Source organism: Vanessa cardui, chromosome 29 (assembly GCF_905220365.1).
Source record: "Vanessa cardui chromosome 29, ilVanCard2.1, whole genome shotgun sequence".
In the NCBI taxonomy this organism is placed as follows: domain Eukaryota; kingdom Metazoa; phylum Arthropoda; class Insecta; order Lepidoptera; family Nymphalidae; genus Vanessa; species Vanessa cardui.
The window spans coordinates 2466103-2486042 of NC_061151.1; the positions used below are offsets into that span (position 1 = coordinate 2466103).

At 34.6% G+C, this 19940-nt stretch overlaps 1 protein-coding gene across 1 annotated transcript in view; it reads right to left on the reverse strand.

The window, feature by feature from the left end:
• The window catches only part of LOC124541952 (scavenger receptor class B member 1-like), a 36477-nt gene extending 16872 nt beyond the window's left edge, over positions 1 to 19605 (reverse strand). Inside the window, exons 1-3 of the mRNA XM_047119890.1 lie at positions 19274 to 19605; positions 5811 to 5902; positions 4921 to 5084 (exon numbers count right to left, since the gene is read on the reverse strand). Of these exons, the coding sequence (XP_046975846.1) occupies positions 4921 to 5084; positions 5811 to 5902; positions 19274 to 19520 (503 nt within the window). The 5' untranslated portion in view covers positions 19521 to 19605. The remainder of the gene's footprint in view (positions 1 to 4920; positions 5085 to 5810; positions 5903 to 19273) is intronic.
• Positions 19606 to 19940: the final 335 nt, after the last annotated feature.

Below are 19940 nucleotides of genomic sequence, written 5' to 3' on the forward strand. Positions count from 1 at the left end.
ACAAAGACAATATCTGATTTATTCTAAATTTGTTTAATTGTTACAATATGGAAGGATACAAGAAGGGTTTATTTCGTAGAAACTGTGCCCGCGACCTTGAACGCGTTTGAATTTAACAAAAAACAATTATTGTACAATAAGTTACTCCTTATTATATTAGTTATCTGCTAGTGAAAAAAGTAAAGTAAAACAGCCTGTAAATTTTCCACTGCTGGGATAAGGCCTCCTCTTCCATTAAGGAGAGGGTTTGGAATATACTCCACCACGCTGTTCCAATTCGGGTTGGTGGAATACACATGTGGCAGGATTTCGATGAAATAAGACACTCACTCACGTTAAAATCGTTAATAGGTGATATATTATAGTTTACTTCTCGGTGGTAAGTGATCACCACCGGACATAGGCGCTTTGAGAAATCTTAATCAATTCACACGTTACGTTAGCGCCTTATATTATGTCCCTTATGCTGTATATGTTATGTAATTATACTGCTTACCCCTAAGCCCTGCACAGTAAATACCACCTAATAACAATTTCAATAAGATTTTTATTAATCTTTCAGTTTAAATGGCGAATGAGAACATGTGTGATTCTATTACAGACTAGAAAACATTGATGATATAACTTTGGAAAGTAATTAACACAAATTTAAGATTACAGTTTATATCTCGTTTCCTTCCGACGGACGTCCGCACAGATATACATAAACATATACATATATAACATATGTTACCGTCTAGTCAAATTCGATAAACATTTCCTCTTGCCTAAAAGATTGTAAAGTAAAAGTGAGATCCTACTAGTTTACACTTTAATTCCACTTCCAAAATACCGAAAACAGTTTCGTCAACAATCAAAACGCCATTTTTCGTAGATCCATGGTGAATATCACAGACTTATATCACTTGGTGGTAGGGCTTTGTGCAAGCCCGTCTGGGTAGGTACCACCCACTCATCAGTTATTCTACCGCCAAATAGCAGTACTCAGTATTGTTGTGTTCCGGTCTGAACACAACAATACTGATGGTCGGGTGAGTGAGCCAGTGTAACTACAGGCACAAGGGACATAACATCTTAGCTCCCAAGGTTGGTGGCACATTGACGATGTAAGGAAAAGTTAATATTTCTTACAGCGTCATTGTCTATGGGTGACGGTGACCGCTTACCATCAGGTGGCTCGTATGCTCGTCCGCTTAAATAAATAATCGTTAAATAAATATTCTAAAATGGTCATTCACTAAAAATCTATTCGTTTTTTGTTTATAAAAGTTTGCAATTTATTTTCTATTGTACAAAGTTTTGTTAACCCTACATCGATTTCCTAAGATTAGAAATAACACTGAAAATCAGCGTTTGGTTTTCGGAACCCAGCTTGGAATCTGAATGGTACACCCGTTTAGGACACAATTACCATCATTGCCTACCAAAATTTATTTTTTTTAAATCTTCATTCCTATTTTGTTGTGTTTTTTTTGTAGATTAAGCTGCTTAGGTAATGTAGGTACGGAATTCTTTTTAACTTTCTTATTTTTTTTTGTATATTTTTATAATTGTGTCGTTTCCTAAATAAACATTCCTTTCTTCAAGATTCTTGAATATTTTTGTGTCATAAATGCATTGAATTTTTATTTCATACTAGCTGTACCCGCGACCTTGAACGCGTTTGAATTTAACAAAACAAAATATTATTGTAGCCTACGTTACTCCTTATTATATCAGTTATCTGCGAGTGAAAGTCCCGTCAAAATCGGTCCAGCCGGTCGGACAAATAGACAGAAATTGTAAAAAAATTTATTTTGGTATATGTACCGTGTATACGTATATATGCATTGAATAAAAAAGGGCTATGTTAATATTACAAACAGACACTCCAATTTTATTATATGTATATCTATACGCAATGATAAGTAAGTTTTGGTATTCGATCGCGAGCTTCTGAAACCACTTCACCTTAAGATATTTGTCTTCTATATCTTCAAATATATACGTGATTATCATTAAAAAGTTCTTTGACATAGACCTTACTCTTACATAATCTGCCCTATTAATGAACACGTTCCGGCTTGACACGGGTTCAATAAGGGTCTATATACAAAGAAAATCTTGTTTTTGCCGGCTGAAAAGGTTGATATGACCCATGGTATCCATGAATTATACATATAGTTATATATACAGTACAGTAACAGCCTGTAAATTTCCCACTTTGAAGAGAAGGTTTAAAGCATATTCCACCTGTTTAAATGTAGGTTGGTGGAATATGTGGCAGAATTTCGTTGAAATTAGGTACATGTAAGTTTCCTCACGATGTTTTCCTTCACCACCGAGCTTGAGATGAATTATAAACACAAATTAAGCACATGAGATTCAGTGGTGCTTGCTTTGAGGTTTTGAACCCGCTATTATCGGTATCGGTAAGATGCACGCGTTCTTACCACTAGGCCACCACACGTCCAAATATTAAGTCTGTATACTATTAGAATTAAAGATCCAAGTATTTCTTACTTATAAAATTAACACGAGTGTTTGTTTGTGTTGCGTAAACTCGTGAAACAAAAAAAAGCATTGTTTTTTTTCTTTAATGGATTATTATTTAACAATTAAAGCTCTGTTTCGTGATCAATAATTATGTTTACTTAATATCTAATTAATTATGAATCGACGTTAAAAGGACTAGACAATTAATAGTGATTAAATTAAATCGCAGGTTATACTTCCGCCTTGTACTTTTATTTACGTGATAATGCGTTTTTTTTAATAATCGGCAATCTGCATTTGTATAGTACGACATAACTTAGATGTAGCATCGGCAAATGTAATAAAACTGATTACTGCCGATTTACACAAGCAATAGAAATAGCCAGTGGCGGCGTAAGGCGTGGGTGGTGCAAACGGCCTCGCGACGAAATTTGAAAAAGTACAACATAACATTGGGATCAGAGTACTGTAAAAAAAAACTAGGGCCTCGCAAACTGTATCCTGCCCACATTAAGATTAGATCTTGCGCCGCCATGCGATATTCGACGCTTTTCGTCGCTATAGATTTTCGCATCAGTTCAACCCGAGACAGCAAGTGCATGTAAATCGAGGTATCAAATTGACGAATATATTAGGTCATATGATATTACAAGTTATTACGTTTGTGTAAAGATTATATTCAAATAAGAAATAAATACTGATAATTTGGGATAGCGTACTTATTTCGGATGTGATCGGTTTTACGAATTTTGCCGATGCTACATCTAAGTTGTGTCGATCTATAATTATTTAGTTTTAAGCACAGAATTATTTTCGTTGATTACAGATAATTAATTTGAATAGTTATTATCATTACGTTTGCTATCTTTATTCGTAACTATTATTCGTCCGCGGTTTCGCTCGTGTTTTAGGGTGTTGGTTGTCTTATTTTAGGCAAAAAAGTTTCCAAGTCCTTTCTTACAGTTCATATTTGCTTCATAACAAATTTCATCAAAATCGGTTCAATGGTTTGATCGTGAAAGAGCGATAGACAAACAGACATAGTTACTTTCACATTTATAATATTATATAAATCAAATACATTGTTCTAAGCATAAATAAAACGTTTATGAAATCATCTTTAGATTGTCATCTTAACTGACAAGTGACATGATGTTGACGTCTTCAACAAGTAACTTATATTTATAAAATTCCGCAGACATTTTTAACTTTGCCGTTTTGTAAATTCAAATCGTTTATAAAAAACACATCGGTAAAAAAGGCATATTATTCAATACAAGATTTTATAGATGATAAAAAAGTCCATTAACTCCATTAATACGTGTTGACTTCCACGCAGGATATATTAATTTAAATAATTGTATTTAACTAACATGACTTTGTATTTTTTAATTGTTGGATAAGAGTTACTACTAAGTTTCTTGCCGGTTCTTCTCGGTAGAATCTTCTTTCCGCACCGGTGGTAGCTTAATTGTAAAATGACGATTCAAAAGTGCTTGTAAAAGCCTACTGGAATAAAGTTTATTTTGATTTGTTTTCAACCTGGATTCAAACAGGCCTATATACTTGTGCATCATAAAAACCAGAGGTGATAAGAAATTTATAAATAAATAACCAAAATTTTCGAAGCATGCGCATGCATTTTCAAGCTAGTGTGAACGCAGTCTTATGATGATGAATTGAAATAAGTGCACTTTATTTTCTCTATCTCTCTTCTCTATTCAATACTAAGAGTTTCTCAAGAGAAATACTTAAACTTTTTAAAAAACCGTCCTTTTCAAACATGGGTATTTGAACTTGGGCCTTTGGGGTCTGTTCCCTTATATATTAGTCTCTGTACCAACGAGGCAATCGAACCATTACAATACCAATTAAAATTAATTATTTAACAATGATAATGTAATTGGCGCTGATAATTAAATAATTATTGTAATTGATTTATTTTTTTGTTACGATAGATAGCAAAAATGATTTAATTGTCTTTAGAAACATCTACTCACGAAAGCGCCATTACACATTAAATTATCGCTAATCTAAGCTAAATAATTTTTTTGCTGTCTCTACTTCTAGTTGTCTCAAGCATACTAATAAATACCGTTAGCAAAAAAAATCTGTACTGAAATTTAATTATATTTACTAACGATTAACGTCAGTCATTTTTATCATTTGTATATATTTACTGGTAAAACTGGTAACCCATCTAGGTACCACCAACTCATCATATATTCTACCGTCAAAGAGTAATATTCAGTTTGACAGGTGAACGAGCCAGTATACAGGCACAAGGTCATAACATCTTAGTTCCCAAGTAGAGTATTGACAAATTGGAATCTTTCTTCTTGGGTTTTGTTTCACGGCGCCAGTATCTATGACCAGTGGTGACCACTTACCATAAAGTAATCCATTTGACCACCTATACGTAAATATTATTAAAAAGGTACTTACGAGTACACGAATGGTCCGACATCTTGAACATTAAGCTTTTCATCCAGACCATCTTTCACCCTCTGCCAGTTTGTGTAATTGAAGATGTGGACTTTCATCAGCGGATGGACCGTGGGCCGCCTCCACATCGAGTATGCGAGGCTGTTGTTCCTTATAACCATGCTCTAGAAATAATACACATATTGTAAAATTTCTCATTATTTTTATGGACAACTAGTGTCATCTGTGGCGTTGGTCGCGTTTAAGAGTATTGGTTGTTACGTGTTAACCAAAAAGGAGCCTAAGAGTTCAAGTTTGCTTCATACCAGTTGGTGGTAGGGCTTTGTGCAAGCCCGCCTGGGTAGGTACCACCCACTCATCAGATATTCTAGCGCTAAACAACAGTACGCAGTGTTGTGTTCCGATTTGAAGGGTGAGCGATGATATAAACCGTCCCTTACATCGTAACTGGGCAACCTCAGGGACTCAGATGCTGAGTCTCTTGTGCCTTAGTTTCCCTGGTACACCTTTCAAACAGTGACTGAACGAAGCCAAGAAAAGGAAAAGAATAGTTTGTTGAATTTGTGGACTAAAGCAATTTCTATATTGTATTTTGAGAGCCGAGAAGGCCCAGTGGTTAGAACTCGTGCATCTTAACCGATGATTAGGGGTTCAAACCCAGACAAGCACCACTAAATATTCATGCGGTTAATTCAACGGCGAGGGAAGACGTCGTGAGGAAACCTGCATGTGTCTAATTTCATTTCATTCTGCCACATGTGTATCGCAGTGGGACAGCGTATTGGAATATCTTCCATAACCTTCTCCTTAAAGGGAGAGGAGGTCATACTGGCAAGTTTACAGACTGTTGTTGTTGTTTATATTGTACTTCAGATATTAAAAATACTTACAGATAGAATGGCATCATTAATGGTGTTTGTGAAGCAGAAAAATATTGAACCTATGAGACTCAACGCGAACGCCGCAGACAGAAGAACGATCACTGAAAATAAACAAAATTGATTATTATAAGTACAAGATGCATTCGTTGTTACAGGGCTGGATTAAAGGGGTAACTCTGCCCCCTATAAAGAGGTTCCGATAAGTTAACAGTTTTAACGTAATACAATGTTTAAATACCAGGCTATATATATTTTTAGAACCAGAAGTAGGAAGTAGGTTAACCTCTAAAACAATTATCTTTAATTTAAAATAACAATCAATCGACCATAATAGAAAAACATTTAGTCTATAACACAAATAACCGTTGTTGGAATAAGCAAGCAACATCTGCATCAGGACACACAACTTCCCTTTAAAAAAAAAGGCGGGAGATTCGTAGTTGACACATTGAGATCGCGAATATAATTATGACTGTGTAATGTGATTATTAATGGCTATTTGTGTTAACATACTTCCTACTTCTGGTTCTAAAAATATATATATCTCATATAATCATATTGTAATAACACTAGCGGTTAAATATCAGGATCCAACCTAGCTTCGCACGGATGGACCCAAGTTTTTTTTTATATATAACAATTGTCTTTCTATTTCAACTTATTAACACAAAATCCATTACAAATTATATACCTGAACCTTCATTGTGAATCCCGCAGTCTATTAGTGAAAATCACAAGAAAATCCATTAAGTAGTTTTGGGGTTTATATTACATACAAACAGACAGAAGCGACGTGGGATTTTGTTTTATAATATGTAGTTTTCACTAATAACGGTTTTAAAGACGCTTGAGTAAATGCAAAGTAAAGTAACTGTAGCCTGTAAATTTCCCACTGCTGGGCTAAGGCCTCCTCTCCCATTAAGGAGAGTGTTTGGAACATATTCCACCACGCTGTTCCAATGCGGGTTGGTGGAAAGCACATGTGGCAGAATTTCAACGAAATTAGACATATGCAGGTTTCCTCAGGATGTTTTCCTTCACCGCCGAGCACGAGATGAATTATAAACACAAATTAAGCACATACATATAGTGGTTTCAAGGTTTGAACCCGAAAACATCGGTTTAGACGCACGTTTTCAAACCACTGGGCCATCTCCGCTCAAATGAATAAATGTAATCAAAATAATTTTTAAAATAATAATTAGAGGCCCAGACTCTAGGTCTAGGGACTACTGTTTCCAAGGGCCTTTACGCCTTTATGAAAGCCTCCACATCTCAAAATCCGGTTCTAATTGGTAGTGAGTGATTTTTTTTGAAATTATACTCCTTATGCAAAACTTTACAAAACGGAAATGACGTCAAACTATAACATTACGAAGTAAGATCAGGAAGACAGCAATAAAGACCCTATTCCAATCACAAGAAAAGTAAAGACAAATACAAATCATTGACAATGAATTGAAGCGCTACCATTTGTCGAGACCTTGAGTTGTCTATGGTATTCATAATGGATTTGAGAAAACACTGATAATTTTAGAAGTTTCCACCGTGATGTCATATCATTGCACCCGTGCGAAGCCGGGGCGGGTCGCTAGTTCTCAAATCGTGGAGATACGACAAATGGTGTTTTTTTAGCGGTTAACGCGCAAACTTGCGTCTTTTTGGGGTTGAAATGGACTAGATTTAGCCTTGAATTCAGACACAAGTTTGTTCCGGTTCTCTTCGACGTTTTCCCGAGAAATATTAGCGCGACCGGTGTATAAGGTGTCAACGGTACTGTCGTCTGCAAAGCAATGAATGAATGTGCCCGATTTGCAACAAATCATTGATATGCAGAAGAAACTCTTGGTGGTAGGGCTTTGTGCGAGCCCGTCTGGGTAGGTACCACCCACTCATCAGTTATTCTTCCGCCAAATAACAGTAGTCAGTATTGTTGTGTTCCGGTTTGAAGGGTGAGTGAGCCAGTGTAACTACAGGCACAAGGGACATAATATCTTAGTTCCCAAGGTTAGTGGCGCAGTGACGATGTAAGGAATAGTTAATATTTCTCACATCGTCATTGTCTATGGGTGATGGTGACCACTTACCATCAGGTGGCCCATATGCTCGTCCGCTAACCTACAACATAAAAAAAAAAAAAAAAAAACAGAGTGGGTGATAGAACGCAGCCTTGTGGAACACCAGCATTGACGAATTTTAAGTCAAAGCATGCACCGACAGAATCGAGATGGCCCAGTGGTTAGAACACGTGCATCGTAACCGATGATTGCGGGTTCAAACCCAGGCAAGCACCGCTGATTCATGTGCTTAATTTGTCTTTATAATTCATCTCGTGCTCAGCGGTGAAGAAAAACATCGTGAGGAAACCTGCGTGTGACAAATCATAGAAATTGTACCACATGTGCATTCCACCAGGATGGTGGAATATGTTCCAAACCCGATCGTTAATGGGAGAGGAGGCCTTAAGCCCGACAGTGGGAATTTACAGGCTGTTGTTGTTATAGTATCAACTTATATTTGCTATGGTGACCAGTTACCATTTTCACCTACCAACATAAAAAGGGGGCGTAAACGAAAGACCAATCAGCTAATTGAAGTTGATGTACGAAATTCAATCAAGAGGCATTCTTTATTTATTAATAATTTTAATCAATATAATAATATTCATTAATATTAAAACATACGATGATCGTACGATATTTGTTTTTATAACTAGAGGTTAAAGATAGCGAGGCTGTTAGCATTGATAAGTATTCGCTAAAAATATACATTAACACGTTAACTGCAGCATCAAATAAAATTGGAGTGTCTGTTTGTAATATTAAAATAGCCCTTTTTTACTCATACACATATGTCGTGTATGTGTACACGGTACATATAGTAAAGTAACATTGTTTACAATTTTTGTCTGTATATCTGTTTGTTTCGGCTAATATCTGGAAAGACTGGACCCATGTTGACTGGACTTTCATTGGTAGATAACTGATATAATAAGGAGTAACTTAGGTTTAAGGCTACAATAATATTTTTTTCTGTTAAATTCAAGCGCGTACAAGGTTGCGGGCACAGCTATTAATAAAAAACGGGGCATTTCAGACCTCTTATGAAAACTAACTCTCGTGAGCCGAGATGGCCCAGTGGTAAGAACACAAACCCAGGCATGCACCACCATATATATGTGCTTAATTTGTGTTTATAATTCATCTCGCGCTCGGCGGTGAAGGAAAACATCGTGAGGAAACCTGCATGTGTCTAATTTCGTCGAAATTCTGCCACATGTGCATTCTACCAACCTGCATTGGAACAGCGTGGTGGTATATGTTCCGAACCCTCTCCTTAATGGGAGAGGAAGCCATTAGCCCAGCAGTGGGAAATTTACAGGCTGTTACTTTACTACTACTTTACTTTTATTTTATGAAAACTAACATAATACAGCTGTGGGGCTTATTAGACCCCGTTATGTTTACGAAATAAAAACTCGATGTGTTGTGAGTCTGTGATGTGATCGAATTTTATTTCTACGTTTTTAATTACGTTTTCAAAGAGACCCCGATTTAAGTAGGTACACCATAGCATTCTGTTTTCAATAGGCATCATATAAATATATTTATCTCTTTCCCACAATATATCAAATAGACGTTACGGCCTCAACACGACTGAGAAATCTATGTTTTTCTTAGCACCGCTTTAAGGCGTATTAGACCCCACTCCTCATTGAACGTGTTAAGTCAAAACTACATTGGTGTAGCTATAGAACTGAGTGATAGAACAGAACCAGGGGTCAATATATATATAAACAATGCAAGTGATATTCGGACTTGCGCGTCCAGGGTTCCTTACAACTAGAAGATAGGCTGATGAAGCAATAAATTTATGGTTTTTTGATTTTCCTATACTTGTACTCCAAGTTATTTGATTCAAGATTCAGTGGGAGGCAGTGGCGGATTTACAAATAGGCTAAGTAGCCTGGAGCCTAGGGCGGCAGATTTAGAGAGGTCGCTAGTACCGTTATAAATTTTTATTAGTGTGTATTTTTCTAACGTTTATATCGTTTATATCTAAATTACTTAACCCTTTATAATGGTACTTTTCATACTCGTTCCTAAAACGCAAGCGAAGATTATAATTTTTCAACATTTTAATACCAAAAAATCCAATCCATAAATATTATATTTGCATGTTCCCTATTGTCTTAAATTAAACTGATTGGTAAAACTTTCAAGGCGTTTTTTTATTTAATTTTTATAATGTTAATTTATTTGCGTCACGAATTAAATACGATTTACATAAAATTATTCTTTTTATAACACATTCTTTGTATTATTTTGCTTTAAGTTACATAAGAGGTCTTTGCCACTGCAAGCCATTAAGGAACGGATACAAAATCAAAATCTAAATATACTTTATTCAAGTAGGCATTTATAAGCACTTTTGAATCGTCATTTTACATACTATATTGGTGGCACCGGTTATCGAGAAGCTGTATGGAAATCGGCTGTCATAGTATGGGCATATTATGCGGAGAAATGAAAAGCATGTTGTGAGTTAGATCTTGAGGCTGGATGTGGATGGATACAGAAGTGGGAGAAGACCAAAGAAACGATGGATGGATTGTGTGAAAGACGATATGGTTGGAAAGAATGTTACGTGTGAGATGACGTCCGACAGAGAAGTATGAAAGAAGACATGCTGTGTCAAGCACAAGTAAAATTGGAATAAGGGCAGGAGGATGATGATTTTACATAGTATATTAAACGAAGTAACCAGGAACCGGCAAGGACAAGCAGCTCTTTTCAACGTTTTAAAATGTAAAGTCATGTTAGTTAAATACCATTACAAATATGTACCTGGATGACAACCAATGTCAGCTCCACGCTTTTTTGTGTCTGTATAATCTATATTGACAACTCACATATTAATAAGCTTTCTGAATTTAAATATAAAAAGTGTGTTGAACCCAATGTAATAAATTTGTGAAACACGTACAGTTCCATTGAAGCAATATTATAACCTGGTCTGAGGCGTTGATATAAGTTTAAATATGGGACATATTCCACCACGCTGTTCAAATGCGTGTTGGTGGAATACACATGTGGCAGAATTTCTATGAAATTTGTCACATGCAGGTTTCCTCATGATGTTTTCCTTCACCGCTAAGCACGAGATGAATTATAAAGACAAATTAAGCACATGAATCAGTTATGCTTGCCTGGGTTTAAACCGGCTAACCACTGGGCCATCTCGACTCTCTTCATACAAAATTTCATCAAATTCAGTTTATTGGTGGTAGTGAAAGAGCGTCAGACAGACAGAGTTACTTTCACATTTTATAATATTCATATAAATAATATAAGTCTACGAGCGGTTGTCTCTAGACTATCAGAGAGTCATATTTATTACATATGTCAAATGGAAGTCCATTGGACAATTGATTTCACATCTCAATAACTAATACTTAACATGGTTGCCCTCAAACGAGATTTCAGCGCTAAATGACCTATTATGGCTATGTTTATATGGTCTTCAATTTTAGGTATTAGAATTATGAGGAGCCTTTCATGACCCCTATGAATGAATTAAAAATCTTGTATTTTCGTATATTGGAACAGTTTCAATGATTTGACTCAAGTTTTAGAAAAGATATTGATTTTTAAGTTAATCTATTAATCTATTTTAATAATATGTTTTTCATAAACGATCCGTTTGTCAATTTTATTTATTTATATGTATTTTACATGAGTTTAGTTAAACACCCAATTACATATCGACATTAATATCATAAATAAATGACAATACATTAGAATACCTACTGAATTAAATGCAAGTGCATTACAGAAACGGATATAAAGTAATGATTTTTTTTAATGATGAATCAAAGGCAATCTGTCTTTAATCTTAACTAGAAATGAAGTTTAAAGTCAAGGCTAGACAGAAGGCTGAATCGTTTAGCGTCTTGACAATTATGCGACATATGCGTTCAGAAAAAAGTAACATTATTTTTAATCTGTAATCTTGTGAAATTTAATTTTAACTTACTTTAATTACTACTTTAATGAAGAAATTTTTTTTATGGTATAAGTTGGCGGACGGGCGTGTGGGCCACCTGATGGTAAGTGGTCACCATCACCCATAGACAATGACGTAATGTGCCACCAACCTTGGAAACTAAGATGTTACGTCCTTTGTGCCTGTAGTTACACTGGTTCACTCACTCTTCAAACTGAAACACAACAATACTGAGTACTGTCATTTGGCGGTAGAATAACTGGTGAGTGGGTGGTACCTACCCAGACGGGCTATATCATGAAATATGTAATTCTAAGTTTTGTTTATCGTTATTCCTACTGCCATTGGAATATGCTTTAATATAATATTTTATCCAGACAAAGTCGAAACGGACAGTAATAAATATTCATTTACTTCTTAACAAGATGCTTATTAATGCGAAGGCATATATTTAAATATGATCTCACAATTATTAACGTTGTGTTGCCAGTCATCAAAATCGATCTTCAATTATAGTACGACACAGTTTAGATGTAGCACCGGCAAATCCATTAATTTTTTTACCGATTTATACAACCAACAGAAATAGCTACCTATCGCGCCATTCGACGCTATTCGTCGCTATAGATTCTCTTCAACCCGAGAAGCAGATGCATGTAAATCGACGCGTCAAATTGACGAATATATTGAGTCATATGATATTACAAGTTATTACGTTTGTGTAAAGATTATATTCACATAAGAAATAGATATTGATAATTTGGAATAGCGTACTCAATTCGAATGTGATCGGTTTTACGAATTTTGCCGATGCTACATCTAAGTTATGACGTACTATACAATTATGATAGTTATAGAAATACATATTGTAATACATCACTAACATTGAAATTGTCTTTAATCAAAGTACTAATAATTTAAAGTCCATATTTATATATAGGAACAGATCTGCTAGCAAGTGCAATTTGTTCGATTATATATATAGACGCGAATAGAGACTTTAAGCATTGTGTAGAAAGTTGAATTTCCTTTGCCAAATTAAAAATACTCCCAAACATGATTCTGTGCATGTTTTATACTTAATTCGTCCATCAAACTTATTTCTATCTTTCTGTCTATATAGCGATTCTCGATTAAAGAAGCGGTATTGAACTACCCACATACACACTTTTAATTACTTTAATTGTGGTAGGGCTTTGTGCAAGCCCGCATGGGTAGGTACCACACACTCATCAGATATTCTACCGCCAAATAACAGTACGCAGTACTGTTGTGTTCCGGTTTGAAGGGTGAGTGATCCAGTGTAACTACAGGCACAAGGGACATAACATCTTAGTTCCCAAGGTTGGTGGCGCATTGACAATGTATGGAATAGTTAATATTTCTTACAGCGTCATTGTCTATGGGTGATGGTGGCCCATATGTTCGTGCGCCAACCTATTCCATAAAAAACACACACACAAACACACGTGCACGCACAGACACATACACATACATAAACTTTGAACTTCAATACACTCATGTTTAATGGCAACCCAATTGGAATTTCTTCAATTGTGTGACACATCTTGTTACTGACGATAAATTATCTCGAGCAAGACCGACGAAAGCATTACAGGCACAAATTTGTTTGTACTTTGTGTATCAATGATGTTATTAATAAAAATAATAAATATGAGACAACATCACACACATCACTCTGATCCCAATGTAAGTAGCTGAAGCACTTGTGTTATGGAAAATTATAAGTAACGGTACCACAAACACCCAGACTCAAAACAACATAGAAAACTAATAATAGTCTACATTGACTCGGCCGGGAATCGAAACCGGGACTTCGGAGTGGTGTATCCATGAAAACCGTTGTACACCCCAATCAACCAACGTCTAATATAATAATAATGATATTGTCTGACAAATTTCGGTATTGTGATTTTTTATTTTTATTGTGTTGTTTTAACAACAACAGCCTGTAAATTCCCACTGCTGGGCTAAAGGCCTTCTCTCCCATTAAGGAGAGGGTTTGGAGCATATTCCACCACGGTGTTCCAATGTGGGTTGGTGGAAAGTACATGTGGCAGAATTTCGATGAAATTAGACACATGCAGGTTTCCTCGCGATGTTTTCCTTCACCGCCGAGCACGATATGAATTATAAAGACAAACTAAGCACGTGAATCATCGGTTAAGATGCACGCGTTCTAACCACTGGGCCATCTCTGCTTGTATTGTGATTATTTAGACGATAATTAGTCGTTGCGAAAACATAAGTACGATCTTGTAATCCGCTAGCAGTGTAATTAACCCAACTGGGGATTGGACTCAGGATCTAAAATTATCATCTAAATATTATCTATTCAAGTCAGCATAAAGGCCACGAAACGTCGTGTTACACTATTTAATTAAATGTAAAACAATAACCGTATAGCTATCGAAAAGAAGCGATAAGGATTTCAGTAGTTACTTTTTCCAGCATTTAATTACAGATCATAGTAACTTATAATTTAATCTTGTACAGTAACAACGCAAGTCATATTTTGCGTGAATTCTGTAAAATCATTTGATTTTACTCTTAAATAAATATAGTAATTTTAACTTTAAATGAAATAAATCAGTTTCATTGTTTACTTTACAAATATACTTTAATAAATATTTCTAATAATAATCAATTACTATAAAACGTAAACACGATTTTTTAAATTATTTTGACAAGTAACATATTTTTGCCGCCGCTTTTCATAGTCGGTTATTTATGACAGTTTTTTTTTTAAACTAAAGAATAAGGCTGGAGTCGAACACCATAATTGGATTATTATATTGTAACTAATTGTGCATTAAAAAAAGAATAAAATGCTTGATACCTATTTTTATAAAAGTAAAGAGAAGAGTAACAGCCTGTAATTTTCCCACTGCTGGGATAAGGTCTCCTTTTCCATAAAGGGGAGGGCTTGGAACATATTCCACCACGGTGTCCAATGCGGGTTGGTGGAAAGCGCATGTGACAGAATTTCGATGAAATTAGACACGTGCAGGTTTCCTCACGATGTTTTCCTTCACCGCTGAGGTCGAGATGAATTATAAACACAAAGTAAGCACATATATATATATATATAGTGGTGCTTGTCTGGGTTTGAATCCGCAATCATCGGTTAAGATGCATTCGTTCTAACCACTGGGCCATCTCAGCTATTCCACTGGGCCATCTCAACCTATTTTTATATTATGATAAATTATAAGACCAACCTCTGTGACAAAAAAGTGTTAGACGAATATCTGTCATTTTTTGTGTTTTTTTTTTTCAGTTAGTATTTTTTATGTGATACACAAACGCTGCATATTATTCTTTCTAATTTAAAAATATATTTAAACCATCCACGTCTGTCTGACTTCGTTAAATTAGTTATATATAATTTGAAGGATTGTATACATACTATCAATATTCTTAAAGCGTCATGAGATTACGGCTAACAAATCACCGAGCAAGGTTAACACAATATTTGCTCTTGTTTGAATAAGCCTAAAATAATTTAAGAAAAAAAAAATACTGGTTTGAAACATAAATTACATAAAAAATCATTTCGAAGTTAAGAAAAAAAATCTTCAGATTTAAATAGAAAAGAAAGTTGATTTCCTTAAATACTGATCTGGATTTTAAGGATTTAACGCCCTAGGGTCACAAAGAAGTGCCCTTATTATTATTTTAAAAATTAATTTTAATAACAATTTTGTCAGTTAGGTTTATCAATAATTTTCTTTGTAACGGTAACTTTTAAAACAGTAATTATAATGTCATTATAATGTGACTATATCTAGAAATATACATTACAGTAAAATAACTCGTCGGAAATATGTGAACCTCTATTGTGGGGTCCGCTTTCTAGAGTAAATTTCTCACTGCTGGAATAAGGCCTCCTTTTTCATTAAGGAGAGGTTTTGGAACATATTCCACCACGCTGTTCCAATGCGGGTTAGTGAAATGCACATTTGGCAGAATTTCAATGAAATTAGACACATGCAGGTTTCCTCACGATGTTTTCCTTCACCGCCGAGCACGAGATGAATTTTAAACACAATTAGCACATATATATAGTCGTGCTTGCCTGGGTTTGAAGCCGCAATCATCGGTTAAGATGCACGCGTTATAACCACTGGGCCATCTCAGCTAAAAAAAAACCAGTAGTCCTTTACAATTCTCATTATGCTAAGGCATAATTTGTTTTTTAGAACGTACAGAGCTTATTTTACGTGATAAATTCTTATCCAAATCACGGATGTTTCGAATAAAAATCTATGAAAATAAACATATGAAACTGAATAGCTATGTTCTACATTATGTTCAAATACTATTTAGCGGTATTCCTATTACTAACTATGAATTATATTTCTAGTGACACGCAACTAATAATTAGCGTAAACATTTAATTGTTTTCAATTCCTTAATTAATTGAATACAAGGACTTTGTCCATACCGAACAATCTAAGACTTTTTTTTTTAAATATTCAATGGCATTCACATTTCTTGTTTATGAGACTTATTTGGCCAATTACGACGTTTTATGAAAGTAACACGCAGGGAAATTGTTCGGTGTTTAGCTTTGAAAAATGTCAGGGATTTGTTCTAGGACACCTAAAACAGATAACATAAAATGACGACACAGACATCACAAGATCGTATCATACAAAAAAAATAAGTTTATTAGTAGGAATTGGAAAATATACGTAGGAAAGAAAAAATCTAAGACTCGTCAATATCCTTTGCCATTTGACAGTTGAATTAAAAAAAAAGAACTGTCACTAATAGTTCATTTAACTGTCAAAATGTAAGTACCTAATTTATTATCTTTATTCCTTGATTTTCATATTAACAAAACAAAATATGAAATGAACACTTGGACTTAGGAGCTATATTGCAAATTAATTAAAATTTAGCACTTCGTCGTATTTTCTCAGCTAGTTAATTTTTCTGAGAGGATTGTTATTGATTGTTGAATAGTTCAATAATCAAATTTATCTTAATTATGACTTTGAAATACATTAAAATTATGATTATAATCCATGTAACTGTTTTAGTTTTACATGTACTAGTTTTAATTCATATGTGCATATATATACAATATAAGCATTTAATGTTATTAATTGTTATGTTAATAAATGTATTACATAAAAAAATATGTAACAGTTTTCTGCATTAAGTTAAGAAACTTAACTCAATAAACTCATTTACAGAATAGCGCGGCAGTATTCTCTGATTGTCAAACGAATTCGTTCCTTTTTTAATTTTATTGTTTTTTAACCAATAGCGATATTTCATTTATTTTTTTTTTAATTATTGATTTTAAGGATAATGGTAGTAATAAATTGCATGTTGCTAACGTGTAACATACAATTACAAATATTTACCTTAAATTCTGAATAATGAATATGGTCGAATTTCAATCTGTGTCAACAATAGTATCAGGTCAGCCATCATTTTTTTTTGTTTTTGCATTTACTTTTTCAAAAGTAATTTACAAAATCTATTATTACTCATCATCAATACATATAATAAAATTGGAGCGTCTGTTTGTAATCTTAAAATAACCACTTTAATACAGTAAATGTAATAACATTCGTTTTTACATTTTTTTCAGTTTCCGTCTGTCTATCTGTCTGTTTTTTTCGACTAATCTATGAACGGCTGAACCGATCTTGATTGGACTTTCACTGTCTTAGAGATGATTTAATAATGAGTAACTAAGGGTACAAAAATATATCTTCTGTAAAATTCAATCGCGCACAAAATAACGGAAAGAGCTAATTCAATTATATAATCTATAATAGGAATATAATGCAAAAGTCTGTCTGTCTATCTATCTATTACTTTTTAACGACAGAACACTTTAGCAAATTCCATAGAATTTAAGTACACTTAGATCTTTCAAATTACGCAACGGATTTTGACGCGTTTTTTTTTATAGATACAGTGTTTCGAGAGGAACTTTTTTGTATATAACACATGGACAATATAGTCAAAAAACACTGATAATTTTAGAAGTTTCTAATGTGATGTATATAAACATATCTTTTGTAGTATATTTACTATCAGTATTTTAACCGTCGGAAGCCGGGGCGAGTCGCTAGTATACACAAAGGCAAGCCTGTTCTTATATGAAAGATTTTTTCTGTAATTAAATTATTAATATTAAAAATTTATTTCTCAAGTTTGGGCTACTGTATAATGACAATCTGAGCTTGGCGATATACAAACGAATTTTAGACAACGCTAATATATGAGGAGATGGCCCAGTTCAAACCCAGGCAAGAACCACTATATATATATATGTGCTTAATTTAATTATAATTCATCTCGTGCTCGGCGGTGAAGGAAAACATCGTGAGGAAACCTGCATGTGTCTAATTTCATCGAAATTCTGCCACATTCCACCAACCGTGGAAACAGTGTTGGAATATGTTCCAAACCCTCTCCTTAATGGAAGACGAGGCCTTATCTCAGCAGTGGGAAATGTACAGGCTGTTACTATATATGAGGAAAACGTAATATAAATAAAAAACTTATACGATGCCTGCAACGCGCTTCGGAGATTTTCATATGTTATATTATGTGTGTATTAGTGAGCGGAGATGGTCCAGTCATATTCAAAAGTTAAAAATCTTTATTCAATATAGAAAGAAGTGTTTACACTTTCTTATTGATAGTCAAGAAACTACCACCGGTTCGGAATTTAACACCTCCGACCTGAGAAGAACGGCGAAAGAAACTCAGCGGGATCTTTTATTTTTGTAATATCATGCTACATAGACAATGACAAACATATTTTTGTTATTTGAAACAGCCTGTTGGCGTTATCTCATACCCAGTGGTTAGAGCTCAAACCCAGGCAAGCACCACTGAAATTGAATGTGCTTTATTTTGTATTTATAATTCATCTCGAGTTCGGCGGTGAAGGAAAACATCGTGAGGTATCCTACATGTATCTTATTTCAACGAAATTTTGCCACTTCTGAATACACCAACCCGCACTGGAGCAGCGTGGTGGAATATGCTCTAACCTTCTCCTCAAAAGGAAAGAAGGACTTAGCCCAGTGGGAAATTTACAGGCTGGTACTATATCATTACATAGTATAAAACAAAGTCGCTTACCGCTGTCTGTGTCTATGTATGACTATATCTTTAAAATTACGCAACGGATTTTGATGCGGTTTTTATTAATAGATAGACTTATTCGAGAGAAAGGTTTTTGTAAATTATACATAGATAATATACTAAAGAAACACTGATAATGTGATGTCGTAAATAAACAAATTATGTAGAATATATAAATATAATGATACTAATATATGTAAGTATTGCACTCGTGCGAAGTTATAAGTGTTTCGCAGATTCATCCAATTTGTTAGACCATTATCAAAATAGTCTTGAAATTCTGATTTTGGTGATATAAAAAATATTTTCATATAAATACTCACGGCAGTAATATTTCTTATCCGACTGCTTGCCCCAGCACAGAGCCGACCACTGTTTTTTAACACCAGCACAAGCGAACTGAGTTTTACCACAACCCGCACAGCCCTGTAAGTTAGCCAGAATCGTATCCTCCCTGATCAGAATCTTCCCCACCCCATTTGTCGGCGTTATAATCACTACTTTCTCCTTGTCCTCCTTCAAAAGCATTGGAGTCGTCGAGGTCGTTTTTTCTAAATTTTGATGTTCCATTTTTGAATTTTATTTCATTTTATAATTTGACACGTGACTGACGTCCGCTGTTCACGGAGTTTGGTGGCAGACTGAATCGGTAAACGATTCATGGCTCACAGGTCATCTGATATGTTGGTATAGTTTTTATACGATATTGTGGGTTATCTTTCATGTTGGCATGTACATACGTTCTTCATTTAAATTGCTGCGAGAAGTAATTACATATATCAATATTTGATTGGATGTATTAATGACGATCGACGGATTGGCCGGTATATTTATTTATTTGAATCCGATAAAATACATATGTACGTGTAAAAAGGTTTTATATAAGACTCGTGAGCTAGAAGTAAGTTATATATTATGAAGCATTTTTTTCATGGTCATCATTATCAGCCTGTAAATTTCCCACTGCTGGACTAAGGCCTTCTCTCCCGT